We start from the raw sequence: 24,174 nt of genomic DNA on the forward strand, positions 1-24,174 counted from the left end.
AAATAGTCCCCAAACAGCACATGATGCAGAGAAAAAAAGAGGCGCACCAAGGTCGCTGTGTGACTAAGCTAAGCGACACAAGTGGACGACACAAACACCTGGCCCATCTAGGAGTGGCACTGCAGTGTCAGGCAGGATGGCACTTCAAAAAAATAGTCCCCAAACAGCACATGATGCAAAGAAAAAAAGAGGCGCACCAAGGTCGCTGGATGGCTAAACTAAGCGACACTAGTGGCCGACACAAACACCTGGCCCATCTAGGAGTGGCACTGCAGTGTCATGCAGGATGGCACTTCAAAAAAAATAGTCCCCAAACAGCACATGATGCAAAGAAAAAAAGAGGCGCACCAAGGTCGCTGGATGGCTAAGCTAAGCGACACAAGTGGCCGACACAAACACCTGGCCCATCTAGGAGTGGCACTGCAGTGTCAGGCAGGATGGCACTTCAAAAAAATAGTCCCCAAACAGCACATGATGCAAAGAAAAAAAAAGGAGCACCAAGGTCGCTGTGTGACTAAGCTAAGTGACACAAGTGGCCGACACAAACACCTTGCCCATCTAGGAGTGGCACTGCAGTGTCAGGCAGGATGGCACTTCAAAAAAATACTCCCCAAACAGCACATGATGCAAAGAAAAAAAGAGGCGCACCAAGGTCGCTGTGTGACTAAGCTAAGCGACACAAGTGGCCGACACAAACACCTGGCCCATCTAAGAGTGGCACTGCAGTGTCAGGCAGGATGGCACTGTTAGGGTCTCCTGCCCTGTGCTGCCACGTCGTCATGGCAACCGGGAGACAAGTGCTAGCGGAGTGGCCTGAGCGCAGCTGATACTCCGGTTCGGGTCTTTTGCTGTGCAGTGGTTACAGGCTTTGTGCACGGCAGGGGATCCGGTGCTGGTTTTTGTGCTCACAGTCTGTGAGGTCTGAGTGGGGCGTGGACAGCACCTGCTATATAAGGCCTCTTCTCAGGTTAAGCAGATCTGCTGAATCTTTGTTGGTTAGTCAGTTCCTGAAAGTCAGCCAGTACTGTGTAGCTTTGTATTTGTTTGTTGCTTACTGCAAATAGGCCTTGGGATTTGGTACTACACTTTGCCAATCCAGACCTAGCAGTAAGACTGGAGTCAGTCGTTTAACTTGCTGGGGTTCTTTTGCTACTCTGTGAACTTAGCAAGTTTGCGGCTGTATTCTCAGACTTGCCTGCCAAAATCCTTTCTCACTGAGCAAGGTGTTCTGGTGTCAGTTTAGTGGCAGTAAGCTGAACCAGTGCACTGCAAGTGAGGACTAGGATTGTGGAGACTCTCCTTGTGTCTATTATTCCATCTCTGACCAAGGAGTTTACTGCCACACCCGTTGGTAACCCTTTAGGGTTTTGCTGTTGCCCTTAGCAACAGCATTTCGGGTTCTCTATGTATTAAAACACAGCATCTTGCTTCTTTCCATCTGAGCACTCCTAATACTAGGGAGACACCCAGTTTCTTAGCCTCTGGGCTTCTCTGTTCACTTTGTGTTTATTTTGTTACCCTATCACATTCTGTGTACGGAATGTCATATTCCCCAGTCTGTCTGTGAGTTCATTTGTTTTGCATCCCTCTCCGTTCAGACACCAGTACATTCCTGCAGGCACTGGTGTGCATAACATATTCAGCAGCCCAATACTCCTGTTGAAATTTTGTGGGAATATGGAGCATACCCCTCAAAATACTTTGCAACAGGTGGTCGATCAGGTGCAGGTCTTGACTCGACAATTTAATGATTTGTCCATTAAAATGCACACCTCCCAGGCCGCTGGCGGAGCTCCCGCAGCAGCAGCACCTTCAGGGGTTAAGGAGCCGAGAGTAAATCTCCCGGATCGTTTTTCTGGAGATCGCTCGCAGTTCTTTTGTTTTAAGGAGAGCTGCAAGCTATATTTCCAGCTTAGGCCTCAGTCTTCTGGGTTAGAGATTCAGCGGGTGGGCATAGTGATTTCCTTGCTACAAGGAGACCCACAGGTCTGGGCATATGGGTTGCAGCCTGACTGTCCGTCGCTTAAAAGTGTTGATGCTTTTTTTACGGCACTGGGCATGTTGTATGATGACCCTGACAAGACGGCCTCAGCCGAGGCTCAGATTTCGATCCTTAAGCAAGGGCGAAGGCCAGTTGAGGTTTACTGTACGGAGTTTCGGAGGTTGGCCCATGATACCCAGTGGAATGACCCAGCCCTGAGACACCAGTACCGAAGAGGTCTTTCTAACCAGATAAAAGACCAACTGGTACAATATCCCTTGCCTGATAGCTTGGATCAGCTCATGCAGTTATCCATCCGGGTGGATAGACGGCTGAGAGAGCGTAGGCTTGAAAGGGAGACCGAGGTTTCCTTCTTTCCCAAGGGAACCTCGGACTCTGAGGAATTTTCCGAGGAGCCTATGCAGATTGGGGCTACCCGCCTCTCCTCGCGTGAGAAGACGCGGAGGAGACAGCAGGGGTTGTGTTTGTACTGTGGGAATAAAGGTCATGTGGTAGTATCATGCCCAGAAAAGCCGGAAAACGTCAGGGCCTGAGGGTGATGGGAAATATCCTGTCAGGCCAGAAGTCAGAATTTCCCAAGAAGACTTTTATCATTCCGGTGACCTTTAAAGATCCTCGGTCAAACTGTCAAGACTGAGGCCTTTGTGGACAGTGGGGCCAATGGGGTTTTTATGGACCGCCATTTCGCCATGAAACACTCTGTTCCCTTAGTACCCTTGGCATCGGAAATTGAGATCTGTGGGTTAAACGGGGAACCATTATCCCAGGGTAAAATTGCCTCTTGCACTAGCAAGATTTCTTTGTTTATTGGAGCCACACACTCTGAAAGTCCTTTTATGTGACTGTCTGTACTTTTGCCCCATTGGTGTTGGGGTTAACCTGGTTAAGGGCCCACAATCCTCAATTTGACTGGGTCTCTGGGGAGATTCTTAGTTGGGGTACTGATTGTTTCAGGAGTTGCTTGAGCCTTCCAGTCAGGCTTTCGCAGCTAAGTTTGCCAGGATTGCCAGGAAGTTATGCAGATTTTGCGGACGTGTTCTCCAAAAAAGTTGCAGAGGTACTACCTCCCCATCGCCCCTATGACTGTGCCATTGATTTGTTGCCGAATGCTAAGCTTCCCAAGAGCAGGTTGTACTCCCTGTCATGTCCTGAGACTCAGGCTATGGCAGAGTACATTCAGGAGAACTTGGCTAAGGGATTTATCAGACCTTCACAGTCTCCAGTTGGGTCGGGGTTCTTCTTCGTGGGTAAAAAGGACGTATCACGATTATAAACTCATACCCACTGCCTCTCATTTCGGTCTTGTTTGACCAGCTTCGTACTGCCACCATTTTTTCTAAGATTGACCTACGCGGTGCGTACAATCTAATCCGAATAAGAGAGGGGGATGAATGGAAGACTGCCTTTAATACCCACTCAGGGCATTATGAATATTTGGTGATGCCTTTTGGGCTCTGTAATGCCCCGGCAGTCTTCAAGGATTTCATGAACGATGTGCTCAGGGAATATTTGGATAGATTCTTAGTTGTATACTTAGATGACATCCTAATCTTCTCCCATTCCCTGGAGGAACATCGGAAGCATGTACGCTTAGTCCTCCAGAAACTCCGGCTTGGGGCGAAGCTGGAGAAGTGCGAATTTGAAGTTCAGCAAATCGCATTTCTAGGATATATTATCTCCCAAGAAGGTTTCCAAATGGAGGGTTCCAAGGTACAGGCAGTCCTGGATTGGGTGCAGCCCACTAGTTTGAAGGCGCTTCAGCGTTTCCTGGGCTTTGCAAATTTTTATAGACGATTTATCGCTGGATTTTCGTCTATAGTGGCGCCCTTGGTGGCACTCACTAAGAAAGGGGCGGATGTTGCTCACTGGTCTTGTGAGGCCAAAGCGGCTTTTGCCCGTCTCAAAAGGGCATTTGTCTCGGCCAAGGTGCTGCGACACCCAGATCCAGAGCGTCCTTTTGTGGTGGAGGTGGATGCCTCTGAGATGGGTATTGGGGCAGTGCTCTCTCAGATGGGAGTGTCTGATAATCGCCTTCATCCCTGTGCTTACTTTTCCCGTAAATTTTCGCCTGCCGAGATGAATTATGACGTGGGTAACCGGGGATTGTTGGCTATTAAGGATGCACTCGAGGAGTGGAGACACTGGCTTGAGGGGGCTAAGTTTGTGGTCTCAATTCTCACCGACCATTAGAATTTGGCATATTTAGAGTCAGCGAAGCGTCTCAATGCCAGGCAGGCACGATGGGCTTTGTTTTTTGCTCACTTTCATTTTTTGATAACATATCGCCCTGGGTCAAAAAACATCAAGACTGATGCGCTCTCGCGGAGTTTTGCTCCAATCCAGGAGACCACCGAGGAGCCATTGCCCATTGTGTCCCCATCATGTATTAAAGTGGGCATTACCCAGGACCTCTTGTCATTAGTCCTTAGAGCACAGGAGCAGGCTCCTCCAGACCTTCCGCTAGGTCTTTTGTTTGTGCCTCCTAGGTTAAGACAGCGAGTGTTCCTGGAATTCCATGCCAAGAAGTCGGCAGGTCACCCGGGTATTGCCAGAACTCGGGAGTTGCTATCTAGGGCGGTGTGGTGGCCCTCGGTGGCTAAGGATGTGGATCAGTGGGTTTGGGCATGTGACATCTGTGCCCAAAATAAGACTCCTAGAGAGGTTCCTGTTGGCCCATTACATCCACTCTCTATTCCATCTAAGCCATGGACCCACATTTCAATGGATTTTGTGGTGGACTTGCCCAAATCCTCGGGGATGACAGCCATCTGGGTTGTCGTTGACAGGTTTTCGAAGATGGCGCACTTCGTTCCACTGGTTGGGCTGCCATCGGCCAGACGCCTGTCTGAATTATTTATGCTGCATGTTGTGTACCTCCACGGGTTGCCACTTGATGTGGTCTCTGACCGCGGATCCCAGTTTGTGGCCAAATTCTGGAGGGCATTTTGTTTCGATCTCCAGATTTCTGTCAGCTTGTCGTCAGGCTACCATCCGCAGTCTAATGGGCAGACTGAAAGGGTGAACCAGTCCTTGGAGCAGTTCCTCAGGTGTTATGTCTCCAAGTGTCAGACTGACTGGGTTGCTCATCTGTCCATGGCGGAGTTTGCCTATAACAACGCGGCTCACTCTGCTACAGGGATCTCTCCCTTCCTTTGTGTGTATGGGCATCATCCTAAGGCCAATTCTTTTGACCCCCTGGACTCCACGCCTGGTGGTTCCTCTGTGGTTTCGGTCCTTAGGGGTATTTGGAGGAAAGTGAAGAAAGCCCTTGTGTCTGTGTCATTAGTGACCAAAAGGGTCTTTGATAAGCGGAAAAGACCCTGCAGGTTCAAATTAGGAGACTTCGTCTGGTTGTCTACCAAGAATTTGAAGTTGAGACAGCCATCTCATAAGTTAGGCCCCCGGTTCATCGGCCCTTATAAGATCACTAGGGTTATCAATCCGGTGGCATTTCAGTTAGATCTGCCCCGTTCTTTGGGTATCAATAAAACATTTCATTGTTCCCTTTTAAAACGGGCGATTAGTAATCCTTCTTCCAGTGGAAGACCTTCTCCTCTTCTGATACGTGGCCAGAGGGAGTTTGTTGTTGAAAGGATTCTTGACTCCAAGATGGTTCGGGGACGGCTGTCATTTTTGGTGCACTGGAAGGGGTATGGCCCGGAGGAGCGGTCGTGGGTGCGCAGTTGTGATCTTCATGCCCCCAGACTGATACGCTCTTTCTTCTCGCAGTTCCCCGATAAACCCGGTGGTAGGGGTTCTTTGACCCCTCGTCAGAGGGGGGGTACTGTTAGGGTCTCCTGCCCTGTGCTGCCACGTCGTCATGGCAACCGGGAGACAAGTGCTAGCGGAGTGGCCTGAGCGCAGCTGATACTCCGGTTCGGGTCTTTTGCTGTGCAGTGGTTACAGGCTTTGTGCACGGCAGGGGTTCCGGTGCTGGTTTTTGTGCTCACAGTCTGTGAGGTCTGAGTGGGGCGTGGACAGCACCTGCACTGAGCAAGGTGTTCTGGTGTCAGTTTAGTGGCCGTAAGCTGAACCAGTGCACTGTAAGTGAGGACTAGGATTGTGGAGACTCTCCTTGTGTCTATTATTCCATCTCTGACCAAGGAGTTTACTGCCACACCCGTTGGTAACCCTTTAGGGTTTTGCTGTTGCCCTTAGCAACAGCATTTCGGGTTCTCTACGTATTAAAACACAACATCTTGCTTCTTTCCATCTGAGCACTCCTAATACTAGGGAGACACCCAGTTTCTTAGCCTCTGGGCTTCTCTGTTCACTTTGTGTTTATTTTGTTACCCTATCACATTCTGTGTACGTAATGTCATATTCCCCAGTCTGTCTGTGAGTTCATTTGTTTTGCATCCCTCTCCGTTCAGACACCAGTACATTCCTGAAGGCACTGGTGTGCATAACAGGCACTTCAAAAAAATAGTCCCCAAACAGCACATGATGCAAAGAAAAAAAGAGGCGCACCAAGGTCGCTGTGTGACTAAGCTAAGCGACACAAGTGGCCGACACAAACACCTGGCCCATCGAGGAGTGGCACTGCAGTGTCAGGCAGGATGGCACTTCAAAAAAATAGTCCCCAAACAGCACATGATGCAAAGAAAAATGAAAGAAAAAAGAGGTGCAAGATGGAATTGTCCTTGGGCCCTCCCACCCACCCTTATGTTGTATAAACAGGACATGCACACTTTAACGAACCCATCATTTCAGTGACAGGGTCTGCCACATGACTGTGACTGAAATGACTGGTTGGTTTGGGCCCCCACCAAAAAAAGAAGCAATCAATCTCTCCTTGCACAAACTGGCTCTACAAAGGCAAGATGTCCACCTCATCATCATTCTCCGATTCCTCACCCCTTTCACTGTGTACATCTCCCTCCTCACAGATTATTAATTTGTCCCCACTGGAATCCACCATCTCAGGTCCCCGTGTACTTTCTGGAGGCAATTGCTGCTGGTGAATGTCTCCACGGAGGAATTGATTATAATTAATTTTAATGAACATCATCTTGTCCACATTTTCTGGAAGTAACCTCGTACGCCGATTGCTGACAAGGTGAGCGGCTGCTCTAAACACTATTTCGGAGTACACACTGGAGGGAGGGCAACTTAGGTAGAATAAAGCCAGTTTGTGCAAGGACCTCCAAATTGCCTCTTTTTCCTGCCAGTATACGTACGGACTGTCTGACGTGCCTACTTGGATGCGGTCACTCATATAATCCTCCACCATTCTTTCAATGGTGACAGAATCATATGCAGTGACAGTAGACGACATGTCAGTAATCGTTGGCAGGTCCTCCATTCCGGACCAGATGTCAGCACTCGCTCCAGACTGCCCTGCATCACCGCCAGCGGGTGGGCTCGGAATTCTTAGCCTTTTCCTCGCACCCCCAGTTGCGGGAGAATGTGAAGGAGGAGATGTTAACGGGTCACGTTCCCCTTGACTTGACAATTTTCTCACCAGCAGGTCTTTGAACCTCTGCAGACTTGTGTCTGCCGGAAAGAGAGATACAACGTAGGTTTTAAATCTAGGATCGAGCACAGTGGCCAAAATGTAGTGCTCTGATTTCAACAGATTGACCACCCGTGAATCCTGGTTAAGCGAATTAAGGGCTCCATCCACAAGTCCCACGTGCCTAGCAGAATCGCTCTGTTTTAACTCCTCCTTCAATGTCTCCAGCTTCTTCTGCAAAAGCCTGATGAGGGGAATGACCTGACTCATGCTGGCAGTGTCTGAACTGACTTCACGTGTGGCAAGTTCAAAGGGTTGCAGAACCTTGCACAATGTTGAAATCATTCTCCACTGCGCTTGAGTCAGGTGCATTCCCCCTCCTTTGCCTATATCATGGCCAGATGTATAGGCTTGAATGGCCTTTTGCTGCTCCTTCATCCTCTGAAGAATATAGAGGGTTGAATTCCACCTCGTTACCACCTCTTGCTTCAGATGATGGCAGGGCAGGTTCAGGAATGTTTGGTGGTGCTCCAGTCTTCTGTATGCGGTGCCTGAATGCCGAAAGTGGCCCGCAATTCTTCGGGCCACCGACAGAATCTCTTGCACGCCCCTGTCGTTTTTCAAATAATTGTGCACCACCAAATTCAAGGTATGTGCAAAACATGGGACGTGCTGGAATTTGCCCAGATGTAATGCACGCACAATATTGCTGGCGTTGTCCGATGTCACAAATCCCCAGGAGAGTCCAATTGGGGTAAGCCATTCTGCGATGATCTTCCTCAGTTCCCGTAAGAGGTTTTTAGCTGTGTGCCTCTTATGGAAAGCGGTGATACAAAGCGTAGCCTGCCTAGGAACGAGTTGGCGTTTGCGAGATGCTGCTACTGGTGCCGCCGCTGCTGTTCTTGCTGCGGGAGGCAATACATCTACCCAGTGGGCTGTCAGAGTCATATAGTCCTGAGTCTGCCCTGCTCCACTTGTCCACATGTCCGTGGTTAAGTGGACATTGGGTACAACTGCATTTTTTAGGACACTGGTGAGTCTGTTTCTGATGTCTGTGTACATTCTCGGTATCGCCTGCCTAGAGAAGTGGAACCTAGTTGGTATTTGGTACCGGGGACACACTAACTCAATAAATTGTCTAATTCCCTCTGAATTAACGATGGATACCGGACCACGTTTCTCACCGCCCAGGCTGCCAAGGCCTGAGTTATCTTCTTTGCAGCAGGATGACTGCTGTGATATTTCATCTTCCTCGCAAAGGACTGTTGGACAGTCAATTGCTTACTGGAAGTAGTACAAGTGGTCTTCCGACTTGCCCTCTGGGATGACGATCGACTCCCAGCAGCAACAACAGCAGCGCCAGCAGCAGTAGGCGTTACACTCAAGGATGCATCGGAGGAATCCCAGGCAGGAGAGGACTCGTCAGACTTGCCAGTGACATGGCCTGCAGGATTATTGGCTTTCCTGGGTAAGGAGGAAATTGACACTGAGGGAGTTGGTGGTGTGGTTTGCAGGAGCTTGGTTACAAGAGGAAGGGATTTAGTGGTCAGTGGACTGCTTCCGCTGTCATCCAAAGTTTTTGAACTTGTCACTGACTTATGATGAATGCTCTGCAGGTGACGTATAAGGGAGGATGTTCCGAGGTGGTTAACGTCCTTACCCCTACTTATTACAGCTTGACAAAGGAAACACACGGCTTGACACCTGTTGTCCGCATTTGTGTTGAAATAATTCCACACCGAAGAGCTGATTTTTTTTGTATTTTGACCAGGCATGTCAATGGCCATATTCATCCCACGGACAACAGGTGTCTCCCCGGGTGCCTGACTTAAACAAACCACCTCACCATCAGAATCCTCCTTGTCAATTTCCTCCGCAGCGCCAGCAACACCCATATCCTCATCCTGGTGTACTTCAACACTGACATCTTCAATTTGACTATCAGGAACTGGACTGCGGGTGCTCCTTCCAGCACTTGCAGGGGGCGTGCAAATGGTGGAAGGCGCAAGCTCTTCCCGTCCAGTGTTGGGAAGGTCAGGCATCGCAACCGACACAATTGGACTCTCCTTGGGGATTTGTGATTTAGTAGAATGCACAGTTCTTTGCTGTGCTTTTGCCAGCTTAAGTCTTTTCATTTTATTAGCGAGAGGATGAGTGCTTCCATCCTCATTTGAATCTGAACCACTAGCCATGAACATAGGCCAGGGCCTCAGCCGTTCCTTGCCACTCCGTGTCGTAAATGGCATATTGGCAAGTTTACGCTTCTCATCAGACGCTTTCAATTTAGATTTTTGGGTCATTTTACTGAACTTTTGTTTTTGGGATTTTACATGTTCTCTACTATGACATTGGGCATCGGCCTTGGCAGACGACGTTGATGGCATTTCATCGTCTCGGCCATGACTAGTGGCAGCAGCTTCAGCACGAGGTGGAAGTGGATCTTGATCTTTCCCTATTTTAACCTCCACATTTTTGTTCTCCATTTTTTAATGTGTGGAATTATATGCCAGTAACTATCAATAGCAATGGCCTCGGACCCGTGTAAAAAGGGTGAAGTTCGGGGGGGTTCGGTTTCCGAGAAACCGATCCCGCTCATCACTATACTGAACCAGACTGAGAGACCATTTAAAGGCTCAGGAACCCGTTGCAGGTGGTTTGGATTAATTAGCTGATTAGGGTGTGACACTTTTAGCCTACAATATTGAAACTTTTCACAATACAGGAAAATGCTCGGGACCAGAGGCATTTTGATTATGGGATTTTTCCGTATTTTGGAATAATTGCATACCTTAATGAGATATCATGGTGATGGGACCTAAATATAAGCATTTATGTTTCATATACACCTTGGCCCTCATTCCGAGTCGTTCGCTCTGTATTTTTCATCGCATCGCAGTGAAATTCCGCTTAGTGCGCATGCGCAATATTCGCACTGCGACTGCGCCAAGTATCTTTGCTATGAAGATAGTATTTTTACTCACGGCTTTTTCATCGCTCCGGCGATCGTAATGTGATTGACAGGAAATGGGTGTTACTGGGCGGAAACAGGCCGTTTTATGGGAGTGTGGCTGAAAACGCTACCGTTTCCGGAAAAAACGCAGGAGTGGCCGGAGAAACGGGGGAGTGGTTGGGCGAACGCTGGGTGTGTTTGTGACGTCAAACCAGGAACGACAAGCACTGAACTGATCGCACAGGCAGAGTAAGTCTGGAGCTACTCTAAAACTGCTAAGTAGTTTGTGAGCGCAATATTGCGAATACATCGGTCGCAATTTTAAGATGCTAAGATACACTCCCAGTAGGCGGCGGCTTAGCGTGTGTAACTCTGCTAAATTCGCCTTGCGACCGATCAACTCGGAATGAGGGCCCTTATACACACAGCCTGATGGTAATTTTAGCCAATATTTTTTATAACTTTGTGCATTAAACAAAGTGTGTCTACATTCACACAATTCATTTATGTTTCATATACACCTTATACACACAGCCTGAAGGTCATTTAATACAATATTTTTTATAACTTTGTGTATTAAACAAAGTTTGTGTACATTGAGCCATCAAAAAACAAAGGTTTCACTATCTCACTCTCACTCAAAAAAGTCCGTATTTCGGAATATTCCGTATTTCGGAATATTTGGATATGGGATACTCAACCTGTATTCTAATTTTCACAATATTCAAAATTATAACCAAGAAAGACTTGAACTATCTAACTTTGCATGTATTGAGTCTATATAATATATTAGTTTAATGTTATGCACACCAGTGCCTGCAGGAATGTACTGGTGTCTGAACGGAGAGGGATGCAAAGCAAATGAACTCACAGACAGACTGGGGAATATGACATTACGTACACAGAAGGTGATATGGTAACAAAATAAACACAAAGTGAACAGAGAAGCCGAGAGGCTAAGAAACTGGGTGTCTCCCTAGTATTAGGAGTGCTCAGATGGAAAGAAGCGAGATGTAGTGTTTTAATACGTAGAGAACCCGAAATGCTGTTGCTAAGGGCAACAGCAAAACCCTAAAGGGTTACCAACGGGTGTGGCAGTAAACTCCTTGGTCAGAGATGGAATAATAGACACAAGGAGAGTCTCCACAATCCTAGTCCTCACTTGCAGTGCACTGGTTCAGCTTACTGCCACTAAACTGACACCAGAACACCTTGCTCAGTGCAGGTGCTGTCCACGCCCCACTCAGACCTCACAGACTGTGAGCACAAAAACCAGCACCGGAACCCCTGCCGTGCACAAAGCCTGTAACCACTGCACAGCAAAAGACCCGAACCGGAGAATCAGCTGCGCTCAGGCCACTCCGCTAGCACTTGTCTCCCGGTTGCCATGACGACGTGGCAGCACAGGGCAGGAGACCCTAACATTTAACCATTTAAGTTAAATTGATGAAATAAATGAACTTTTGCACGATATTCTAATTTTCGGAGTTTCACCTGTAGATCATAAAACAGTACTGGTCAAATACAATGTGAGAGATAAAGAGAAATGGTTTCACAGTCTGCAATCACATGGCTCAGAGAGGGTGGAGAAAACACATGGCAGTAGCCATCTTGTTGTACAAACCAACATATCTCAGAAAGACTCCACTATATAGCATACCAGAATGTATTAACTACAAGAACAGAGTAATACATATGCCACTATTATATCTCTATCATATATCAGTAGCTAAACACCATTACCTCCACAAACTGCACATATTGTATACTGCCTATGCTACATAAACTATCACAGTCCCTATAATATAGCCAGTAATTCCCAATCTCAGTCTGTACCACTGACACAAACACAAAGCTCCTCCATTACACCAACATATTCAGCTATAATTCACATTCCAAGCATCAACACATTACTTCAACAAAGATCTTATATCGCAGGCTGTCCAGGATATATGAACGATCACAGTACCAGATTAGGGATGGCCATCAACCATCGATGATTCAAAATCATTGATGGTCTATGACCAGTGGTAAACTACTATTACCATGGATGGGGAAGAACCAGATGGTTTGCCGCCATCGATGATAGTTATAGATTTTTTTTCTCTCTCCAGTGTGTCGGGGACATAGAGCATAGCCCCGCACCCCAACACCTGCAAAGCCGTGACCCCGGGCCTTGATTCACTCAGTGCTAAAGTAGGGGTAAGTATCGATGGGCGAAACCATCAATGGGTCCCTTACAGATGGTTTTCCCACCATAAAGGTTATCCATCAATGGTACCATCTATGATATCCATCAATGGATAATGTACCGATGGCCATCCCTATACCATGTCACAATACCAGATCACAATACAAGCAATTCACAATCGTAGCCATTTATATGGAGCAGACATCTTCCTGGTGAGGTGAGGTCCATGCTTCTAGTCTGGGGGCCAGAGAGTTTCTGAGTCCTGTGTCTTCCAAAGTGACCTTTCCAGGTGGGGGGGGGGAGGTGGGGTGTTGAATACACAGGAAGCGGATGAAAGCTATTGCATCATGGACAGGAATCTGTGAGCTGTAGATCCCAGTCTCAGATGGGCAGTGGTCAGCATGTTAAACAAAAGTCAGTATCTTCATGACCACATGTGTTGAGGGGATCCAGTCGGGATCCTGGCAGTCGAAATACATACGCCAGAACCCTAACACTGCTCGGTATGCTGGCGCCTGCATCCCGACATTGATCCCAATCCCGGAACGGGAATCCCAACCGCCACGGACAGGTAAGCCACGGGGGGTGGGGGGGTGTTAGCTTAGGTTTAGGCTGAAGGAGGAGGGTTAAGGTGTGTCTCCGGGAAAGGGAGGGTTAGGCTGCAGAGAGGGTGTTAGTTTAAGGTACCCCCGGGGAGGGTTAGGGTTAGGCTGTGGGGTAGAGGGTGTTAGGTTTAGGCTGTGGAAAGGGAGCATTAGGGTTAGGGGGCACTGGGGTAAGATAAGTATACTTACCTAGAACCCTGTCAGGATTATCACCATCAGGATGGCGCGGTTAGTATTCTGACCGCTGGCATACTGAGCAGTATATCATACCCATGCTCAGATGATAATAAGCTTGTTCTACCAGTTTTCTACTGACAAAGCCCAGAGCTCTGTGTATAGTACAGCAAACATATCTAAATATATATCTAAAATGGAGTATTAGTGATATCCTTTAACATGGAGATGTATCAAATCTTGGAAAGAGATAAAGTGAAGAGAGATAAAGTACCACCCAAACACAGCCAGTTAGACGCTGATTGGTTGGTGTTTTATCTCTCTTCACTTGATTTTTTTCCCCAAGGCTTGATACATCTCCCCCACATTCTTTCCTTCTGACATTGGGGGTCATTCAGACCTGATCGCTGCTGTGCAATTTCACACAGCGGGCGATCAGATACGAACTGCGCATGCATATGCACCGCAATGCGAAGGCGCAACGGACGGCTGCAAAGGGGATCACCGGTCAGCGACGGGATTGTGCGAAGGATCCATTCGCACGGCGTTTGCAAGGAGATTGAAAGGAAGAGGACGTTTGTAAGTGTCAACTGACCGTTTTCAGGGAGTGTTTGGAAAAACACAGGCGTGCCCAAGCGTTTGCAGGGCGGGTGTCTGACGTCAATTCCGGTCCCGGACAGCCTGATGTGATCGCAGTGGCTGAGTAAGTCCCGGGCTGCGCAGACACTGCACACAATCAGTTTGTGCAGTTCTGCTACACATGCGCTCGCACACTTGCACAGCTAAAATACATTCCCCCTGTAGGCGGCGACTATCTGATCACATGACAGCAAAAATCGCTGCCTAGCGATCAGATCTGAATTACCCCTATAAATGATGTGTGATTACTGTGTGAATGTATACTCGCCAATGGTGTAACACTGGGCAATGTTTCATCTCTATTTCTCTGTAGCCATTCGATTTTCCGCCAGAAATGGGTGTTTCTATTGGCACTGAGAAGGACGTTAAGTACATCAGACTTGAAATTCATTACAGCAACTTTGAAAATAAGAAAGGTAAAAAGCTTCAGCCTGATTCTATTAAATGAATGTCCGCGCGACACTTACAAGCAGCTTCCGTGATAGATGCTTAACTTAGCAATCTGCTTTCACAGTCTAAAGAATTGTTGATATTAATTTGACGGATGTAACACAACATTGAGGCTGTCAATCTCTAGGGAAGTGGCATTCGCCCAAAAATGGGGAACTCCTAATTAATAATTATCTCCTATATAATAGCCCAGATTTGTGACTCTGTGCCTGTGTGGCTAACAATGGGCGTGGCTAGGAGCTCTCATTGGGTTAGCAGCAGGTCTATCACACCCAGTCCACAGCTGATTGGGTGAGAAACGCCCTCCCACACAGGTTACATACAATGGCAGGCTCTGCCCTTTGGCTGCTGTGTGTTCCCAGAGCAGGATTAACAGTGGGGCTGATGGAGCTGCAGCTCCAGGCCCACACCCCAAAACAGGCCCACTGCATTTGCAGCACCATACCTCCAACAATTTACACATAAAAAAGTATAAATTAGCCGGCACAGATGCGTGCAGCAGCAGCAGTGTGAGCTCCGTGTGCCGCCCCAGCCCGCGCCAGCCCGTACGCTGTGCATAGCGTTACAGCCCGCTCCCGGACCGCTCACCTGCCTGGGGGAACACTTCTGGCACCTGATGGAGTGCTTCCTGGCCGCCCCAGAAACGGCTAAGCCCCTCAAACAACGTCCTGCAAAAATGAATGGGGAATCCAAGATGGCCGCCGGGCAGCAGACACAGCCTCAACAGCAGCAAGTACACACAGACCGTGAGTTACAATCCTCCTCTGACTCCTCTGTGATCACAGATCTCCCTGTACATACTGCCTCCTCTACACAGAAGTCTCATAAGACTATACAGCAGGCTGAGGGCCCAATCACATATTCTGATATGGTAAAGGCAATTCAGGACTCCATTAACCCTATTATGGAATCTCATGCTGCCAAAGTCACGCAGGCAGTGCATGACATTAAATCACAGTTCAAACAACTTTCCAAACGGGTGCAGGCTAATGAACAGCGCCTTGGGGAGACATTTCATGACGTTGCTGATTTAAAGGAACAGTGCGCTTTTCTTCAGAAATCGCATTACCAGCTTCTCAATAAAGTCGACGATCTCGAGAACAGATCGCGTCGCAATAATTTGAGGGTTGTTGGACTGCCCGAGGCTCTTAAGGGGCCAGCACTCTTTTCCTTCATTCAAGACACGCTGTCTGATTTGCTAGATATTCAAGATTCCTGTGTGGGTATGATTGTGGAGAGGGCCCATCGCATTGGTCCTGTAAGGCCTACACAGGATTCCCAACCCCGGGCTGTTATTTTCCGTTGTCTTAATTACATCCACAAAGACACTATCTGGTCTGCGTCTCGTCGTAAGCGGAATTTACAATGGAACAACGTGAGGATTTTTATTTTCCAAGATTATTCAGCAGAAGTGGCCAGGGCACGACGTGAATTCACCCCACTCCGTTCCCGCCTGGCCAAAACAAATAGAAAATTCGCCCTCATATACCCGGCACGGCTGCGCCTGTTCAAAGGATTCTCATTTACGGACTTCTCCACCGTGGCTGATGCAGAAGCCTTTCTGTTGGAAGAAGAAAACGGCCGCTCTTCACTGCACCTACCCTCAGCAGGGTCTACTCCAGACGGCTGACCACGGCTGTGAAACCTCTTAGCGTGGTTATCTCCTCCTTTACTGGCGATTACACTACTGTTCTGTTATATGCGTTTATGTTATAGCTGATAATCGCTGGAAGCTTTTGAAAATATTGCTGGGAGGCGGCTCCTCTCTTACTGACATAGATTCCATGCCGGATACTATGTTATCATTAATACCATTCTTAATGTGATGTTACCTTTAAGCCGCCTTCCACCTACTGTTCTCCACATGTTATTCGGAGTTCATATTTTGTTAATGCCAAGTATAAGCTATGCTTATTGTTTTTCAGTTGCAGGGCTGGGGCAAGCCTGGAGTTCTTATCTGGTTCTCCATTTGGCGAACTATAGGTCAATTTATATTCTCTTTGTACCTGAAGTACATTTTTTATGCTAATCTTTGGATCCATTCTTTTCTGTATCCTCTACTTTACTTTCCCCCACCTTTTCTACCCAATGTTCTCTCCTCTCTGTGTCTTGTCCTGTCGGTTTTCTGTATCCATGATAGCAATGTATTTGTAGATATGACATTATTGGTTTCATATATTGCCATGAATCATACCTTTCTTTAGCTGAATGATGACCAGTTTAAAATTTGGCACATATATAATGTAGGTGGCTTCCACTCCCCCAAAAGAGGAAGAAAATCTTACTTTACTTGTCTAAGCTACATGTAGATGTTGCATTCCTCCAGGAATCTCACCTTCTCCCCCCTGAGATTGACAAGCTCAATTGCCTGGGCTGAAAGTGTTGGCATCCGCCCCATTTACCGCTAAGGCCCGTGGGGTACTCATTTTGACTAGACGTTCAGTTCAGGTAGATCTTCACTCCTCCCAGACTGATTCTGAAGGCAGATTTCTCATTGTAGCGTTACTCTGGATGACTCTCGTTTTCTCTTATGTAATGTATATGCCCCCATTATTGATCCCCCAACCCTTTTTTCAGTCCATTGCCACGAAGCTGCATTCACACTCTCATAAACAGATGATCCTCGCAGGTGACTTTAATTCCACTGTATCCAACGCTCTGGATAGGAATACCAAATCCAGATCTAGCCGCTATACCCCCAAATATGGTTTACCATATTTAATGTCACAGTTGCACCTGGTGGATGTGTGGCGAGCCTGTCATCCAGTCGACCGGGAATACACATGTTTATCGGCTGCTCATGGTACACTGTCGAGAATCGATTATTTGCTCATCTCGGCTTCTATGTTTACCAAGGTACAGACTTCTGAAATTGAACCTGTGTCCTTATCTGATCATGCGGTCTGCTGGATGACTCTCGCCACCTTCCCCAATAGAGGCCCTGTCAGACAATGGCGCTTCCCATCCCACCTGACCAATTCCATCCAATTTAGAAATATGCTGGAGGCCTCATGGGCTGATTTTAAACATTGTAACGTCGCTGCTGAGAATGACTCGCCGCTCCTGTTCTGGCAGACGTCTAAGTCAGTACTAAGAGGCTCTATTATCTCCTTCACTTCCAAACATAGGAAAGATACGCAAGCTCTTTACCTTGATGCTCAATCTAAACTTACTGATGCCTACCAGGCATTCACGCAATCCCCCACCCCAATTACCAAAAAACTCTACCATGAACAAAAACTCCTTTTTGACAAACTCTTAACTCAAACCGAATCTAAATTAACATTTATGTCTCAATGTAGATTCCATAAATTTGGCAATCGATCTAGTCGATTGCTTTCAAACCTCCTGAAAGGTCAGCATCCCCCGACACTTATCCGTGCCCTGACTGGGACTGATGGCACTGTGGTACATGATTGTAGCCAGGTGTCTGAGGTTCTGCAGTATTTTTATTCCTCATTATACTCTGAACCCTCTATTGACCACCAACAACAACACTCCTTCTGGTCTTCCCTTACTCTTCCCTCTCTGTCTTCTACCTCATCCCAACCTCTACTGAACCCCATCACTGAGGAGGAGGAGGTGCTCCATGCAATTCACTGTTTGAAACCGAACAAAACTCCTGGGCCTGACGGTCTGACCAACGAATACTATAAAATACTAGCCCCTCAACTGACCAAACCCCTCTGTGAGTTATTCAACTTGCTGCTGTCCGGCACCCCCCCGCCACTATATTTCAATGCTGCGATTCTGAAAATTCTTCATAAACCAGGGAGAAATCCCCTGCTTCCCAGTTCATATAGACCTATATCCTTACTGAATACAGACTACAAGATATATACCAAGATCTTGGCGGACCGGGTAAAACTTCTCCTGCCCTCTCTGATCCAAGAGGACCAAACGGGGTTTATATGGGGACGTCACTCTACGGTGAATGTGCGTAAGATACTGACTGCCATGCAGTGGCTGGAGACTTCGGGAGACCAGGACCCCTATGCCCTTCTCTCCCTTGATGCTGAGAAGGCTTTTGACCTGGTCACATGGGATCACCTAATGACACCATGCACAGGTTTGGGTTCCCGGAGGCTTTCATCCATGCAATACGTCTTCTTTATCATGACTCTTCCTCTCAAATCCTCTCTAACAATTATATGTCCTCTCCCATCCCCCTCCATAGAGGGACCAGACAAGGCTGCCCCCTTTCACCCCTTTTATTTGCGATAGCACTGCTCAGGTCTCTAGGATATACCGGCATTGTCGTTGGATCGACTGAAGTGAAACTCAGTCTATTCGCTGATGACATGCTTTTATTTATCTCTAAACCCCAATCTTCCATCCCTGCTATAAAACATATTATAGACCATTTTAGCTCTTTCTCTGGTTTTCGAGTGAATTATGACAAGTCTCGCCTCCTCCCTTTGGGCTCTGGTCACTCCACAAACCTCCTATCTCCCACGCTGACACAATTCACAATTTGCCGCTCTCCACTCAAATACTTAGGCATTATGATTCCCCCCAGTCTAGACGCCCTTTACTCTGCTAACTTCCACCAGATTTACTCCTCGGCGGAGAAAATATTGAACGGATGGATGGACTTACCTCTATCATTGTCTGGTAGGGTAGTGGTTATTAAGAGCTTTATTTTTCCCAAATTATCCTATATCCTACAAATGCTTCCCTTGCAACTTTCCAAGTCAGATATCCAACGATTTGAATCCCTGTTTACCAGATTCATCTGGGCAAAAAAGAAATCTAGGATGTCTCGCTATATTTTGCGACTGCCGAGACCGGAGGGTGGTTTTGGGATGCCAGACATCTCTGCCTTTTCAAATGCAGCTATGTTTAGGTACATGGTAGATTGGTTTTCTGGTGGCTCTGTATATACCCTCCCTAACATAGAGGAACACCTTTTTCATCCTCTCTCTCCAGCCGCCCTCCTTCATGCACCTACCTCACTGATCCCTTCCCATATAAAATCCAACATATTATTTCATGACACTTACAAAGCCTGGAAATCTATCAATAAACTACGCAGGAACTTCTCTAACTCCTCATACACCACCTTTTGGGGCAACCCACAATTTCCTCCTGGCTTGGATGGCCGTGCTTATTTGACGTGGAAAGAGAAGGGCATCTCGTGCATTCGAGATATCTTTGACCCTGGGGGCGTGATCTACTCTTTCTCTGCATTGTCAGAGAAGTATGGTCTACCCAATTCCCAGTTTTTTATGTACCTCCAATCCCGTCACTTCGCACAGTCGCTACCACCTGGAATGGCCCTTGATACAACCATTGACCCTCTTACCCCTCTCTTGCGTCTCAATCTAAATATAGGTTATAGACTGCGCAATCTATACTCTATTCTTATAGACTCAGGGAAAACACCTTTGCAGCGCGCTCTTCACTCATGCTGGATCCGAGACATACCTGATCTCCCGGCTATGTCGGTACTTATGTCTAAACTGCCCCCCACATTTAAATATTTAAAATCTGCAGCTTTGCAGGAAACCCACCTCAAATTCTTAAATAGAGCCTACATCTCCCCAAAACAGCATTCCTACTTCACCCTGGCCTCTACGGGTAGATGTTTTAAATGTGGGACGGCTGAGGCCACCTACTATCATAACTTCTGGGACTGCAGGAAAATAAGAACTTTCTGGGACAAACTTATAAACCATGTTAACGGTGTCTTTTCAATCCACATTAGCAAGCTCCCTGCCGCATGCCTATTTTACTGCTTCTCAGATTGGGAACTGGGACCACACAAACAGAAGATTATACCTGCCCTGACAGTTATCCTTACTATTGCCAAAAAGTTAATCCTCACCCAGGGCCGGTTCAAGGGCGCTCTGCGCCCCGGGCAGGAAATGGGGTGTGGCCTAATACAGGGGGCGTGGTCAATTACGCCCCCTGTACATTAAAAGCGCCGCTTGAATGCTGAGCGGTGCGCGATGACGTCATCGCGCACCGCACAGCAAAAGGTCCTCTCCACGAAGGGAAACTAGACGCTATGAGTCTAGTTCCCTTCGTAGAGAGGACCTTTGCTGTGCGGTGCGCGATGACGTCATCGCGCACCGCTCAGCAAAGTTACTCTCCAGGAATGGAAACTAGACGCATAGCGTCTAGTTCCCTTCAGGAGGCGGACGGGGACGGGGACGGGGATGGGGACGGGGACGGCAGCGGAGGCGGACAGGGACACAGCGGGCAGCAGTGGCGGATCTTGCCACGGTACGGCGCCCTCCGGAAGGCGCCAGCGCCCTCCGGAAGGCGGCGCCCCGGGCAAAAGTCCTGCTTGCCCGTGGCAAGATCCGCCACTGTCCTCACCCATTGGTTACATAGACATTCTCCATCTATTGCAGAATTAAGAACCTCTCTGCTAAACAACATATTTTACGAGCGACAGGCTCTAGTGCCGGATATAGAGTCAGGGGCCCCTGACACTACTTGGTATTTGTATAGGCAGATTGTATGATACTATTACCTTTGCTATCCTTGAAATATGTTAGGCCGGTAGGTTCTACCTACTTTTCGCAATCGACAGGACATATATGCACTATGCCTACCCTATGGTATAGTCTCTCCTTTAGAGAACGAAACTGTATGTTGTCCTGTTTTATGTCTTGTCCACCCCCCCCCCCTTCCCCTCCTTCCTACTCTCGTCTCCCCCCTTTTTTCTTTCTTTCTCCCCCTATTTCTCTTCCCTCTACAATCTGTACGATCTCAAATTTAAACTGAACCACTCTCCTTTATAAAATAGAAAATTGTTTGAAGAAAGGTTTCTTTTAAATTTTCTACATTATCTGTTTTCTCTCTCCTTGTCCGTAGTGGACTCTCAACTGCTAGATGATTATGTGGTCAGTAAGGGAGGCTTATAACGAGTCTTCCATACTAACAGATACTTTCTTGTTCCATGAATACCACATCTTACATTTCACTAAGTGGAAGGTTAATCTTAGGTGATGGGAGCGAAATATATCCTATACTATCATTTATTACAACATTTTTACATGTATTATATGTAACCTTGCATGTTTTTCCACATTCCGAACAATTATTGTATGACCTTGATCTACCTCATTTCTTTATTGTCTGTACTTCTCCACTATGAACCCAGACATGGAATATTGTACACCTATCTTTGCCTTTCTTCAATAAACATAGTTTTGGGGAAAAAAAGAAAAAAAAAGTATAAATTCTAAAATGGGGCGTGGCTACAGGTAAAGTGGTGTGGCCATGCCCTTTTTCCTATACTTTCAATGGACGTTTGGAGAGCCAAAAATCAGTACAGAGAATAAAAAAAAGGTACTGTACCTGCCAAAAAGGTGCAGCTGGATGGTGTGCCACTTCATCTGCAGCAAGTCTCAGATAGGGGGGAAAAAATCCTTTTACTGCAGCGTCCTATGTCCTGCTGCCAGTCCACCTGCCCCCTCCAGCATCAACAATCCCCACTCCCTAGCCCCGGCGCCAGCATAGATATGTATGAAAGCGCCACAGTGCAGCGATCAGGTCAGAAGTGCGCATGCACCGGCGCCGCAGTGTGCCGGCGCATGGCTGACGGCTAACGGCTGTCATTGCCTAACAATCGCCTCTGCTTGATTGACAGGCATATGTGTTCGCTGGGCGGGAGGGGGCGGCACGTTTCCTGATGTACTGGCCTGTCTCCTGGTAGCGCCTCCATGCTCTGGACACTACGCTGACAGACACAGAAAACCTTCTTGCCACAGCTCGCATTGATGTGCCATCCTAGCTGAGCTGCACTACCTGAGCCACTTGTGTGGTTTGTAGGGAGGTCATACAGGCACGTGGAGGCCACGCACACTGCTGAGCCTCATTTTGACTTGTTTTAAAGACATTACATCAAAGTTGAATCAGCCTGTAGTGTGTTTTTCCACTTTAATTTTGAGTGTGACTCCAAATCCAGACCTCCATGGGTTAATACATTTGATTTTCATTGATAATTTTTGTGTGATTTTGTTGTCAGCACATTCAACTATGTAAAGAACAAAGTATTTAATAAGAATATTTCATTCATTCAGATCTAGGATGTGTTATTTTAGTGTTCTCTTTATTTTTTTGAGCAGTGTGTATATGTGTATATATATATATATAGTACGTAACAAAGAGCCTTAACATGCAAATAGTAATGCAAAAAAGAGTGATGCTTATAAATAGAGGTAGCAGCATGACATGATACACAAGGTGCATAAATCCAGAGCCAGGACAACAAAAGTCATACAAGCCTGCCATGGTCGTCAGTGTTAGGCATGGTCCAATAGGCTCCAGAGAACATCAGCATAGCATCAACAGCTGTTTTGGTGTCCAGTGAGCACCTTCATCCAGGACTACTGATGCCACAATAAGCACTCCCTATAAAGGTCCCCAATCAAGCACAAGTGCACTCACCTGCATGGCGCCATTCCTGCCGCGTCCGCCACTCCCAAAAATCTCTGGCCAGAAGTGACATTGCGTCTCCATGGGAATAGCATCAACACAGGAGTCCATGAACGGAAGTAACATGGCGTTACTATAGACCTCTCCTCACTCAAAAGAGTGGGTATGCCACGCGCTTGATAGAGCTGGTTCTCCTGAGCAGCTGTATAACCTTGGACAGTCACTCCAAAACTAAACACACAACACAATAGTACTTAGAGTACTAATACAGCGCTGGAAAATGAAACTATGCAGACAGGTGAAAAGGATTAGTCAAAAATGTAATATAGATTATTACTATAGAGACAACATAAACACGTTAGTCACCGCCGGGTTAGAACAAGCGGAAGTAACAAAGCATAACCATGGCAGCAGGTGCAGCAGTATATACAAGACAATCATTACAAAAGAGAGAGTAAGGCCAGCCGGATATGTGGCTATAGTGGCTTCCTACCAAAACAGTAATGTTTGAGTATAACTGTAAATAGCACCGTGCTTTTGGGGACCCCATATATGGAGATACTAAAGGCAGTGAAGCAGTGAGGAGCTTGATTACCACCAGTCCACATTATAAGGTTCCGCAGGTGGATTTTTTGCTATTGCTAATTGAGATTGTTTTACGTAAGAATTATTTCCTTTTTGAGAACTTTTTTTCTGCATTTATGTGGAACGGCGATGGGGTCTAACATGGCCCCATCGTATGCTAATCTTTATATGCATCTTTATGAAGAACAACACATTATGTCTAATTCTACCTTCTCAGAATACATTTACTTTTATGTTCGTTATATTGACGACCTGTTTTTGGTGTGGACTGGTGGTACCGAACTCCTCACGCAGTTTGTGGACTCTCTTAACCGGATGGAAACCAGTATTATATTTAACATTGCTTATATTGCAGTCACTGCCAATTATCTTGACGTATGTCTTACCAAGAAGGATGGTAGGTTAGCTACCAGGATTTACCGTAAAGCCACTGACAAAAATACAGCTCTTATGGCAGATAGTTTTCATCCAATGCCACTTAAGCGGGGACTGCCCTTTTTTACAATTGCTACGTGTGGTGCGCATCACATCAGAACCTCTCACCTCTCCCTATGTAGTAAACGGGTCCCGGGTCGAATTGACCCAGGAACCCTTTTACACTGCCACTGACCCAGTATTCAACCCGGGAATAACTCTACTTATAACCCGGGTTGAAGTACTGGGTCAGGCGACCCTGGAATTCTCCAAGGCCTCTTTCACATAGCCCACTGACCCATGTTGACCCGGCAATAT

General features: G+C 47.1%; 2 protein-coding genes across 2 annotated transcripts in view; both read left to right on the forward strand.

Annotated features, from left to right (window-relative positions):
* Window positions 1-12,603, forward strand: part of LOC135056864 (DBH-like monooxygenase protein 2) — a 93,274-nt gene extending 80,671 nt beyond the window's left edge. The window contains exon 6 of the mRNA XM_063962537.1: window positions 12,522-12,603. Coding sequence (XP_063818607.1) covers window positions 12,522-12,587 — 66 coding nt within the window. The 3' untranslated portion in view covers window positions 12,588-12,603. The remainder of the gene's footprint in view (window positions 1-12,521) is intronic.
* LOC135056863 (DBH-like monooxygenase protein 2) overlaps window positions 1-24,174 on the forward strand; it is a 404,570-nt gene that overhangs the window by 323,274 nt on the left and 57,122 nt on the right. Inside the window, exon 6 of the mRNA XM_063962536.1 lies at window positions 14,330-14,432. Within this exon, the coding sequence (XP_063818606.1) occupies window positions 14,330-14,432 (103 nt within the window). The remainder of the gene's footprint in view (window positions 1-14,329; window positions 14,433-24,174) is intronic.

This window comes from Pseudophryne corroboree, chromosome 3 (assembly GCF_028390025.1).
Source record: "Pseudophryne corroboree isolate aPseCor3 chromosome 3, aPseCor3.hap2, whole genome shotgun sequence".
NCBI lineage: Eukaryota > Metazoa > Chordata > Amphibia > Anura > Myobatrachidae > Pseudophryne > Pseudophryne corroboree.